The 11,776-nt window shown below is 38.4% G+C and overlaps 2 protein-coding genes across 2 annotated transcripts; both read left to right on the forward strand.

Annotated features, from left to right (window-relative positions):
* The first annotated feature begins 1,589 nt into the window (after positions 1-1,589).
* LOC112015931 (22.7 kDa class IV heat shock protein) lies at positions 1,590-2,535 on the forward strand. Its single transcript, XM_024048399.2, has one exon. The coding sequence runs from the start codon at positions 1,788-1,790 to the stop codon at positions 2,349-2,351; it is 564 nt and encodes a 187-aa protein (XP_023904167.1). The 5' UTR covers positions 1,590-1,787; the 3' UTR covers positions 2,352-2,535.
* A 6,777-nt stretch (positions 2,536-9,312) lies between these two features.
* On the forward strand, positions 9,313-10,258 carry LOC112015923 (22.0 kDa class IV heat shock protein). Its single transcript, XM_024048392.2, has one exon. The coding sequence runs from the start codon at positions 9,535-9,537 to the stop codon at positions 10,096-10,098; it is 564 nt and encodes a 187-aa protein (XP_023904160.1). The 5' UTR covers positions 9,313-9,534; the 3' UTR covers positions 10,099-10,258.
* Positions 10,259-11,776: the final 1,518 nt, after the last annotated feature.

Raw genomic sequence — 11,776 nt, forward strand, 5'->3', positions numbered from 1 at the left:
CCGTGGAGATGTGAGTCATTTTAACCAAAGGATGGCTGTCTACGCCAGAGACGAAGCCCTGATGTGCAAGGTTTTCCCTTCCAGTCTGGCCTGTGGCCATGAGGTGGTTTGACGGTTGAAGGCAGGTCCATCAACTCCTTCAAAGAACTCACTCAGGCATTCGGTCCCGTTTTGTTACATGCCGAAGAGCGGCAGACCTGTTTCTTCCCTGCTATCCTTTTCATGCGGAAGGTGAATCCTTGAAGGCATATCAGATAGGTACTGGAGAATGTTCAATGAGGTGAAGGTAACAATGATGCAATGGCCCTCACACATTCAAGCTCGGCCTCCCACTGATCACGGTTTGAGGGCTCTCTATCTGGCAAACCGTCTGCAAACGTGCGTCAGCTAATGGACCGCATAGAGAAGTATAAGAGGGTTGAAGAAGATCAGCAGCAGGGCAAGGGAAAGGACAAGGTTATCTCTCAGGAGAGGAGGGATTCGGTCGGACCGTACAATTAAATAAACCGCGAAGGATTTGCCGGCAATTGGAAAAAAAAAAAAAAAAAAAAAAAAAAAAAAAAAACTCAAGTTCCATTAAAAACGCCACTATAAACAATAAAAACGTAGCTATAGATTATGCCCGATCAAATTTTTTAAAAAAAAAATTGCATGAAATTCGAGTTCTATTAAAAACGCCACTATAGGACAATAAATCGTAGCTATAGGTTATGCCCAAAAAAAAAAAAAAAAAAATTGCTTGGACTCGAGTTTCATTAACTCGAATTCCATGCAATTTTTTTTTTTTTTTAAAAGTTTGATTAGGCATAACTCGATTTTCTTCAAATCGAGTATTTCTTTGAAACTCGATTTTTAGGTAATTGAGTATCAAAATAGGGGCATAAACTTATATAGTTTCGAAACAGGGGTATATTGCTAAATTTTTAAAAAAATAAGGGCAAAAGGCTAAAATCCCCCATTATTTTCATATGTAATCAATTTGATGAATTAGTTTGCAAACTAGAATACAGTCAAATAAATATTGAAGAATCACGTGAGATGCAATATATTGGACAACCTATACCTAAACAATTATGGTTATAAACTAAAGTTTCTATTTTTTTTTAGAATATAGAAATTCTACTCTAACATAATTTAAGTGTATATATATATATTGAACTCCTTTTTAGAGACTTAAATCTCGATCCTTACTCTTTACCCCCACAAATACTTATACTTGTAAATTGATCATCGCACTAAGGGTGTGCAATGGTATTAAAGTTTCTATTTTATTTAGTATTAACCTTTTTAGAAAATCAAAGTTTGAATCTTCTTTCCCATTTGTCTTAAGAAAAAATTAAAAATAATTCCATACAAATTAGAATTTAGTTGAGTATTATTTAAAAATAATAATAAGAATGGGGGTTGGTGGTTAAAGAACTGTTTAAAAAAGCATCCCTTTAGTTCTATATCTTCCATTCAAAAAAAGAAAAAGGAAAAAAGAAAAAAAAGAAGCCCTTTAGCTGAAAGTGGCACGTGTCCTTCCCTACTTTCAGATCATACCGTCTTTCTCTGGAACATTCTAAAGAACTCTCTCATCTAATCTACGGTGTTGTCCCACATTTCTCTCCCTCATTTCAGGACTATATCATGAACAATCCAGAAAACTGACCTCTCCCATCTCCAATAAAACCCCAACCCCACCTTTAACACAATCCAAGTTATATAAGTTCACAAATTAAAGTAAACCCACCATTCAATATATCCTCTCAACTACTACATTTCTGTTCCAAACTTAAAACCCCCAAATGGGCAAGCCAAGCTATACCATGTCTCTGCTTGTAATGGTACTTGTTGGTCTTATGGCCACACAGGCCAATGCGTTGATGCCATACACAAGGTCCCTATGGGACATGATGCTCCCATCTGAGGACCGTTTTAGAATCCTTGAACAAACCCCACTAACCATCCCCAAAGGCATTGAGAACCTTGCTTTGGCGCGTGCAGACTGGAAGGAGACCCCCACAGCTCATGTCATAACCTTGGACATACCTGGGATAAACAAGGATGATATCAAGATTGAGGTGGAGGAGAATAGGGTGTTGAGGATCAGTGGAGAAAGAAAAGGTGAAGAAGAAGCTGAGGGTGACAAGTGGCATAGAGCTGAGAGGACTAATGGCAAGTTCTGGAGGCAGTTCAGGTTGCCGGGGAATGCGGATTTGGATCATGTTAAGGCACATCTTGAGAATGGTGTTTTGAGGATCACAGTGCCAAAGTTTGCCGAGGAGAAGAAGAGGCAACCTAAAGTGATTAACATTGCTGTGGAGGGGTCCTCTGGTGAAGACATTAAGGCTACCAAGGCTGAGATATAATGCATAATGCTTTGCATGTTTTATTGTGTCTCACTTTTGTATTGTAATATGTATGTTTCAAGGAAAATTTGACACTACTTTGTACTGGGAGTTTGGTTTTGTATTTCAAGTTTGTGTAATCTGGTCTTGATGCAATCAAATCAAGTTCCATAAATTGGAAATTTCGGCCATACTTTAATTAAAACATGAGATTCTAATACTAATATTAGTTAGTTTTTTGCCTAAACATTACATATTGGCCTAGTTTGAGCTATTTAACTAGATATATCTCAAAAAATGCACTCGAAATGAGATCCTTCAAGACCAAATTTACTGTTTTGAAAAATGAACAATTGTTTCTGGTTTATTTAATAAAACTGACAGGATAATAATTTTCATTTTCCTTCTTAATAAGATTTCAGTTGAGTCTATTTTTTGACACAATGAGTTAGTGGATGAGTTATTAGTGGCAAGGTAATAGAATGAACTATAACTGTTCTTTTTGAAGAGTTTGTAGACCAATAATACTGCAGAGTCTAAACAAGTTATTTTACACCCACAACTATTAAAATTGAAGTTGAAGTTATATCCAAGTGGCTATTGCTAAATTTTTGTACCAATTAGTTTTAGTAATCTTCATAAAATAAAATAAAATTATATAAGTTGCTATACCTTAGTGGATAAAAATAAAATAAATTATTTTATCGTCTCTCAAAAAAAAAAAAAAAAAAATCTCTAAAGGTCTCTTCACGATCTCTCTTCACGGTCTCTCATCTCTCTCTCTCTCTCTCTCTCCATGCCGCTCTACGAAAACGAAAGCTTCAAGAGTATGTTGGTCTCTCTTTCCATGCCGCTCTATCAAAACAAAAGTTTCGAGAGTATGTTGGTTTGGATTTATGGTTCCATTTGAGTCATCTCAAACCAAAGATGGTGGCGTGGGTTATGGGAGGTGGGTTTTGGGTTTAGATGGGTTGTGCAATGGTAGATTTCGGTCTATATGGTAGTGGATTGCAATGGTGCGTTAGTTTGGTTTTGCGATAATGATGGTTGGGTTGCAAATGATGGATGTGATTTTCAATAGGGGTATGCTGATGGCTGTGGTGGTGGTTGTAATGGGTTGCTAGTGAGAGTGGTGGTGGTGGTGGTGATGGTAGCTAGTTGCTGTTGCTAATGGTTGTGATTTTCAGTATGAATATGGGTATGTGATTTTATGATTATAGGTATGTGATTTTCGATGGTTGTAGTGGTGGGGAGCTATGGTTGTTGTGATGTGGTGGAGAGACAGAGAGGAAGGGAGGCATTGTTATGGTGAAGAGCGAGATAATGAATAATAAAGAAAAAGAGGAAGTGAAATAAATTAAAAATAAATAATGTTGAATGTGATGTGAAGAATAAAAAATGAGATATTGGATGAATGAATTGTTAAAACGGATATCAGGAGTCCAAAATGGCCTAGGTTGGTTGGAAAATAATATGCAAGCCAAAGTCAAGTGGCATGGACTTTAGAAATTTGCAGTCTTCAATCTTGCCTTGCTCACAAAACAAGCCCGGAGAATCCTCACAAATCTGTGCTTCCTGCCAGCTCGTACCCTTAAGGCAATATATTTTGCCTTTTGTTTCTCCATACAAATTTAGGCAGCGGCCCTTTTACACTTGGCGGAGTATTTTTAATAACTTGAAAGCTTGAAAGTTTTACAAAGTGGAATAAGATGGAGAGTGGAAAATGGGCGTCTAATCCACATTGGGGACGACAAATGACTCCCAAACCCCTCAACATACAAGGTCATTTCCCCTCCTCGCCCCCTTGTAGACTTCCCAATGGTCTCCTCTCTCATTGACTTGGTGACTAGATGGTGGAAAGCTAAGGTTGTCCGGGCTCTCTTCTTACCATTTGAGGCTGACATGATATTAAAAATTTCCCTAAGTCACAATCTGCCTGAGGACAAACTTATTTGGATAGGGAATAAAATGGGTGTATTCATAGTTAAGAGTGCCTATTTTGTTGCAACCAAACTTCTTGACACAAGGGATGAAGGGGAATGCTCCTCTAGAGATCCAAATGCTCGGATTTGAAGGACCCGATAAAAATTAAGATTTTCTCTTGGCGTGCTTGTGTAAATGGCCTTCCTATGCTCACAAATATGGTTGCAAAAGGCATACAAACCACCTGCGTTTGCCCAATTTGTGATGAGGTGCCTGAAAGCCTTATTCATGCCTTAATCTCTTGTGACTATGCACTTTCGGTGTGGTCCCTTTGGCAAGACTGCCCCATTGAAACACTGCTGAATGCGAAAGGCTTCAATGATTTAGTGTTCCAGATAAGCTCTTCCCTGGATGCCAAGAACCTTGAAATTTTCTTTGCCATTTCCTGGTCGGTTTGGTATAACAAAAACAAGCTTATCCATGATGAAAGTGGTCTGCCACCCTTGCAAATCTGGGAAATGGCTAAGAACATTGTTGAGGATTTCCAGGAGGCCACCACGTTGGACTTTTCCCTTATGCAATCTCCTTAAAGTGGTTAGGTTGCTCCCTCGTCGGGCTTTTTCAAAGTAAATGTGGATGGTGTTTCTTCCATAGATGACAACAAAGTCTCTAGTGTTGGGGTGATCATTCGTGATGAGTTGGGAAGGGTGGTCGCTATTCTTTGTAAAGCTCTGCCCTTGCACTATCCTGTGCAGCGAACAGAGTTTTTCGCTATGGCGCAAGGTGTACTCTTGGCTCAGGAGATGAACCTTTCAAATGTTATATTTGAATCTGATGCTTCCTCGGTCATCTTGGCAGTTTCTCAAGCCCTCACTGGTGGTATAATGGGTCATCTAGTTCAAGGCATTCAGCTCACAAGTTCTTCTTTCTCCTGCTGCTCGTTCTAACACGTGAAAGGGGATTACAACAGGGCTGCCCATGAGCTAGCTCAATTTGCCAAATGTAATCATGTTTCAAATCTGTGGAAAGGTGTTATCCTGCCCTTTTTAGTTCACTTGATTCAATCAGGCCTAGGATGATTCTGTTAGCTTTTGGCCTCTGTTGTACTCCTTTTCTGGTGTTAATGAAATATAAGTTTCTTCTCAAAAAAAAAAAAAAAAGAAAGAAAGGGATTTAAGTAGCTTTCTAGAGCGTACGCTAATGCTTATGGAAAACAATTTGCTTAAAAGATTGTGTTTTCTTATATGTACAAAAATAGGCATTGCTAGAAAAATAATATAAAATTTACTGAATTATCTAACGATATTTTTTAGCCATTCTCATTTTTTACGAAGATTATTCAAACTTTTAACTTGTACTAAATAATAAAGATAACCATAATCTATCCCAATAAATTTGAATTTTGAACCGAAATTAGCCCCAAATGTATAAAGAGACGTCACAAATTATCCATATAACAAATCTCATCAGCCATCATAATATAAATATACTCGAGCTAGTTTCTGTCACCCATTGATAAAGGTGGCACCACAACACAAAGTTACCACATAACCAGCTCCAGCAGCAGGCTCTGGAAGTTTTAGTTACAGATCAAAATTTAGCATATCTTGGGACGGCCATCGAGAATTGTCCAAAGACCAAACTCACGCCCAGTCATCAAAATACGTTTGACCCAAGAGAACAAGATCAATCACAAAGCAGTTTCATTTGCACAGATAATCATTAATTCAAACTGCAATATCAAACTTACGCAATAAAATATATCAAAATTCACTTCAATGTTTTCCTAGGCCTGCAGATAACTATCCCACATTTGTCCTCAGGCTCCAACATAACTGAAAGAAAGCAACATAATAATAGAACAGAACAATGATTTAGAAAAGAGAAGTTCCCTTCCTCTCCTATTTCAAAATGCTTGCACCTCTGCAAAAACGAGTTGCAACAACCAAGCATTAGCAAACGAGTTGCATATATTGATTGTGAGCAGGCTAGGCTAAGACAACCAACAGCTGGGATTCGAATTTAAATAGGTCACGTGATCAACCACAGGTGCTGCAAGGTCGGACTCAACCATGGAGAAAACACGTGCATGTTCATTCCTTTTGCTTTCCAGATTCCAGCCCTCTCTCTCTCTCTCTCACGTGGCTCTTTGTCCTCTCATCATTTTCCATTTCCTCTGCCTCTTCCTACGAAACAAAAATAAATAAAATCAACTAAAAACTCCAAACTCCTTTACCTCCAAGCAACAACAAACATTACATTTCACGTGAAATCAAAATTCACAACTCACCACGTCCGCCGTAGCCTTCGCCAATTACCACGAGGACGACACAGATGGAATCACAATGAAAAAGCTGAATGGTATTAGGAAAAAGCTGGATGGGGTTGTGGTGAATGGGAGTGAGGAGAGGAGGTATGCTGGGAATTTGAATCTTTCGTTTGCTTATGTAGAAGGGGTTGAAGGAGGTGGCAGTGTCGAGGGCATTGGGTGTTGATGAGGATATGGCTCACACGTCCATTCGGTTTGGGATTGGGAGGTTTACTACTGAGGCTGAGATTGACCGGGCGGTTGAGCTCACGATGCATCAGGTGGAGAAGTTGAGGGAAATGAGTCCTCTTTATGAGATGATGAAAGAAGGGATCAACATTAAGGATATTCAGTGGTCACAACACTGATGGGATTTATAATTAAATTTTGGAAATATATGCTATCTATACTATCTGCTTTGTATTGATGTAGACTTCTATGAGTTCTCTTGGTCCGGAAATGGGCAAATTTAACTTCCTTTCTCATCATGTAAATGCTATAGACACTTGAAAACTGTGGGTGGGATGTTCTTGAATCCTGCGCTGGTGTTTCCATGGTGGCCAACCCCTTTGCCTATCTCAACAAGATTGTTAAGCTCAAGAAATCGCCTAAAGACGGAGGAAGCACAGAAAATGATGCAACTTATGAAGTCAAGCTTGATGACATAAATATCAGGGAAGCCATCTTCAAAGCCACTGGTTTATGCATCAACAGCAGCTCATGGACTGGGATTCCTGGCTATTGCAGGTTCACAGTTGCTTTAGAATAAAGTGAATTTGAACGGGCATTGGATTGCATTATCAAATTCAAAGAATCCGTGCCTGAATCACTCAGATATTGTCTCCAAGTTTATTGTTTTCACAAATTAAGCATCATAAAATAAACCAATCTTGTTGTCAGTTCCAATCCCACAGAACTTAAAGTTGAGCTTTCTTTCCTCAAGTCAGCTCCAATTGGGTTTGTTGCAAGTCCTGCAGAGCTCAAGTCAAGCATTATTTCATTGACTTGGCTTCAACTAAATTTTTCTGTCCATATGAAAATTATACTAGTCAATCTTCTTCTTATTTGATTGACTGATGTGGCTTTATAATACCAATCTTCTCAGTTTCCCTGCTGTATGTGAAAACCATGGATTTAGATCTTCTTGATTTTCTAAAATACTCTACCAAATCAATTTCCTTAAATCTTAACCATTCTTTAATGATTTAATGGTCTGAATTTTGTTATGTTAGCATTCTACTAACAATAATCTTAATTGTTTTGTTTGCAACATTATTTTATTATTTCAAGAGTACTATTAGTGGAATGCTGACATGGTAAAATCTAGACCCTTAAATCCTAAAAGAGTAATATGATTTAAGAAAGTCTATTGGTAGAGTACCTTAGGAAATCTAGAGGATCTAAATCTGAAAAACATTTATAGTACATGTAAGTTTTCTTAGTATTTTTATTTTTTTGCCTTTGGATTCATTATGTGGATGTTGAGTTTAATGAAGCACGTTAGTGCCTATGTATTGTACAGCTGCCATATACATAGTTAAAATTGAAATTTAAAACCTTAATAGGTGTTTGATTGATGAAAAAAGTAGCATTTCAAATGGCTGAAGTTGAACGATTCTAATAATTGGACTCGATGCAGTAATAAGTGTTTTTTTTTTTTTAAGTTGACGATGAGACTGCAGCAATCATATCCTATCTGCATTCTAAATATTTCCAGTTCCAACTAGAAGGTATTCAGCACCCAAAAAAAAAAAAAGTTCCTACTAGAAACTAGAAGTAATATTTAACCTTCAATAGTCTCTTTCCCATAGGTAGGTTCAAATTTCCTAGTAGTACCATGGAGTTAGCTCCAAAAGGATTATCCTTATATTATTCATGTATGTGGACACAGAAATTATGAACACCTGGGAGAATGATGGGGTGCTCGAATAGCTTGGATTACCATAGTAGCAAAAGAAAATATAAAAACAAAAATTGATGAGGCTTACCTCTCTTGTTGCAACTTTGCAGGCATCATTATGCATAGCATGACAGACTATGATGTATGACAAAATATGATTCATCATGTTTTTAGTAAACCGTAACTTTATATGTATACTTTATCTACTGAAAATCATACAAAATAGATATTATTATTTGGGTAAATTTATACTCTCCCTCAAGTTTGGGAGAACCTCACTCAACTCCAAAAAAAACAATCAATTCCAATGACATTCTTTTCACCAAATACCGCTAACTTGCGAAGGTTTCAGGAAATATGAGCATAAAGGAGGTTATATCAAAATTGCATTAAATTTTAAAGTATCTAATTCAAATTTACTGTTTAGGGTACAACTTATAACTAAACAAATAAGTATTGAAGTTTTTTTTTTTTTTTTAATCATACGAGACACCATGTCTTGAACAACTTATAACTAAACAATTATGGTAATAAATTACTTGGTTTTAACCGCTTCAGAAAACTTGAGGTTGAATCTTCCTTCTCGCCTGTGATAAGAAAAAATGAAAAATAATTTCATTCAAATTAGAATTTAGTTGGGTATTATTAAATATTTTTTTTGGGGAGGGGGGGGGGGTTTAAAGAATTGTTAAAGAGAAGCCAGTGTCATCCCTTTAATTGAAAGTGCCATGTGTCCTTCCCTCCTACCAGATCATCCAGTTTTCTCCGGAACATTCTAAAGAACTCTCTCATCTAATCTAATAGTTTAGTTTTCTCGGGAACATTCTATAGCCATACCTCTCTTCTCCCACATCATCATCATCCATCCAAATTTTCGTTTCAGGACAATATCGAGAACAATCCAGAAAAGCAAACGCACAAATCTGACCTCTCCCATCTCCTATAAAACCCCAACCCCACCTTTAACACAAATCAAGTTACAAGCTCACAAATTAAAGCAAACCCACCATTCAACATATCCTTCATTCATTTTCTCTCAACTACTACATTTCTATTCAAAACTTCAACCCCAAATGGGAAAGCCAGGCTATACCATTTCTTTGCTTGTAATGGTACTCGTCGGTCTCATGGCCACACAGGCCAATGCGTTGATGCCATACACAAGGTCCCTATGGGACATGATGCTCCCATCTGAGGACCCTTTTAGAATCCTTGAACAAACCCCACTAACCATCCCCAAAGACATTGAGAGCCTTGCTTTGGCACGTGCAGATTGGAAGGAGACCCCCACAGCTCATGTCATAACCTTGGACGTGCCTGGGATAAACAAGGGTGATATCAAGATTGAGATGGAGGAGAACAGGGTGTTGAGGATCAGTGGAGAAAGGAAAGGTGAAGAAGAAGCTGAGGGTGACAAGTGGCATAGGGCTGAGAGGACTAATGGCAAGTTCTGGAGGCAGTTCAGGTTGCCAGGGAATGCGGATTTGGATCATGTTAAGGCACATCTTGAGAATGGTGTTTTGAGGATCACAGTGCCAAAGTTTGCGGAGGAGAAGAAGAGGCAGCCTAAAGTGATTAACATTGCTGTGGAGGGGTCCTCTGGTGAAGACATTAAGGCTACCAAGGCTGAGATGTAATGAAGAATGCTTTGGGTTTTTTTCGTTGGGTCTCACTTCTGTATTGTAATATGTATGCATGTTTCGAGAAAAATATGATGCTACTTTGCATTGGCAATTTGGTTTTGTATTTCAAGTTTTTGTAATCTCGTCTTGATGCAATAAAATCAAGTTTCATAAATTGGAAATTTCGGCCATACTTTAATCAATACATGAGTTTTGCCAAAACATTACATATTAGGCCTAAGTAATATGTAAGTTTGAGCTATTTAACTAGAAATGTTGCAAATAATTCACTCGAAATGCGATCCTTCAAGACTAAATTTGTGTTTTGAAAACTGAACAATTGTTTATGGTTTATTTAATAAAACTCACAGGATAATAATTTTTATTTTCCTTCTTAATAAGATTTCAATTGAGTCTATTTTTTGACAAAATGAGTTAGTGGATGACTTATTAGTGGCAAGGTAATAAATGAACCATAACTTTTACAGCAGGGTAAAAAAATCTAAACAAGTTATTTTACATCCACAACTATCAAAATTGAAGTTGAAGTTATATCCGGGTGGCTATTGCTAAATTTTTGTAGCAATTAATTTCAGTAAATTCATAAGATAAAATAAAATGAATTATATGAGTTACTATACCTTAGTGGGTAAAAATAAAATGAATTATTTTATCGTTTCTCTCTTTTATTACCAAAAAAAAACCTCTGACGGTTTCTTCAGTCTCTCATCTCTCTGTCTCTCAACCTATGTCACTGGCAATCTCTCTCTCTCTCCCTCCACACACCCCCCCCCCCCCCCCCCCCCCCCTCTTCTCTCTCTTCTCACAGACCCAGCTCCTCCCTCTCTCCAGTTTATTCTTTTTCTCTTCTCTCTCACCTCTGTTCTCTCTCACCGATTTCCTCCATCTCCACTCTCCCATCACCGATCAAGCCGCCGCCATCGCTTCTCGTTTGAAGACTCCATCGCCGCTGATCTGAAGACGCCATCGTTCTACATCGCCGTCGATCTGAAGACTCCATCGTCGCCATCGCCTCTCGTTTGAAGACGCCATCGCCGATCTCCCTGCCTCCCTGCCTTCCTCCACTCTCGCCGACCCATCTCCCTTGCCACTCGCCACCGACCCATTAGATGCAGTGCAGACCTATAAAATTTGCCCATCTGCCGACCCATCGAAGCTCTGTACTCAGTTAAGGTGGACAGAAAAATGGCGCTGTGATCGGCAACGACGGGAATTTTTCTTGGTTCATAGGTTTTGGATTGTTGGGTTTATGGTTTCCGATATGTTGAGAAGGTGGTTTTTTTTTTTTTTTTTTAATGTTGCCGTGGGTTTTATTTTTTGTGGTGGCTTGCATTTCGGTTTGTGGGGCTTTTGTGGGTTTTCGATTTGTGTCGTCTGTGGGTTTTGGTTTGTGTAGTGGGTGGACTTTAGTTTTTCTGGGATGTGTAGTGGGTGGTGGCTGTGGCTAATTCAGCGGAGCTGTGGTCGTGGCTAGTTTGGCGAGGCTGTGACTGGGTTGGATAGGTGGCTGTGCCGTTGATAGGTGGGCGAATCGGTGATTGTGGCCGCATTGTTGTAGTAGTAGTTGTTGTTGTTGTTGCTGCGGCGGTGGTCGATGATGACGATGATGATGGGAAGGAATTTAATATATTATTTTAGTGTGTAGGAAATATTATTTTAGTGTATAAAATTA

The sequence above is a fragment of the Quercus suber genome, unplaced genomic scaffold, assembly GCF_002906115.3.
Source record: "Quercus suber isolate HL8 unplaced genomic scaffold, Cork oak 2.0 scaffold_43, whole genome shotgun sequence".
NCBI lineage: Eukaryota > Viridiplantae > Streptophyta > Magnoliopsida > Fagales > Fagaceae > Quercus > Quercus suber.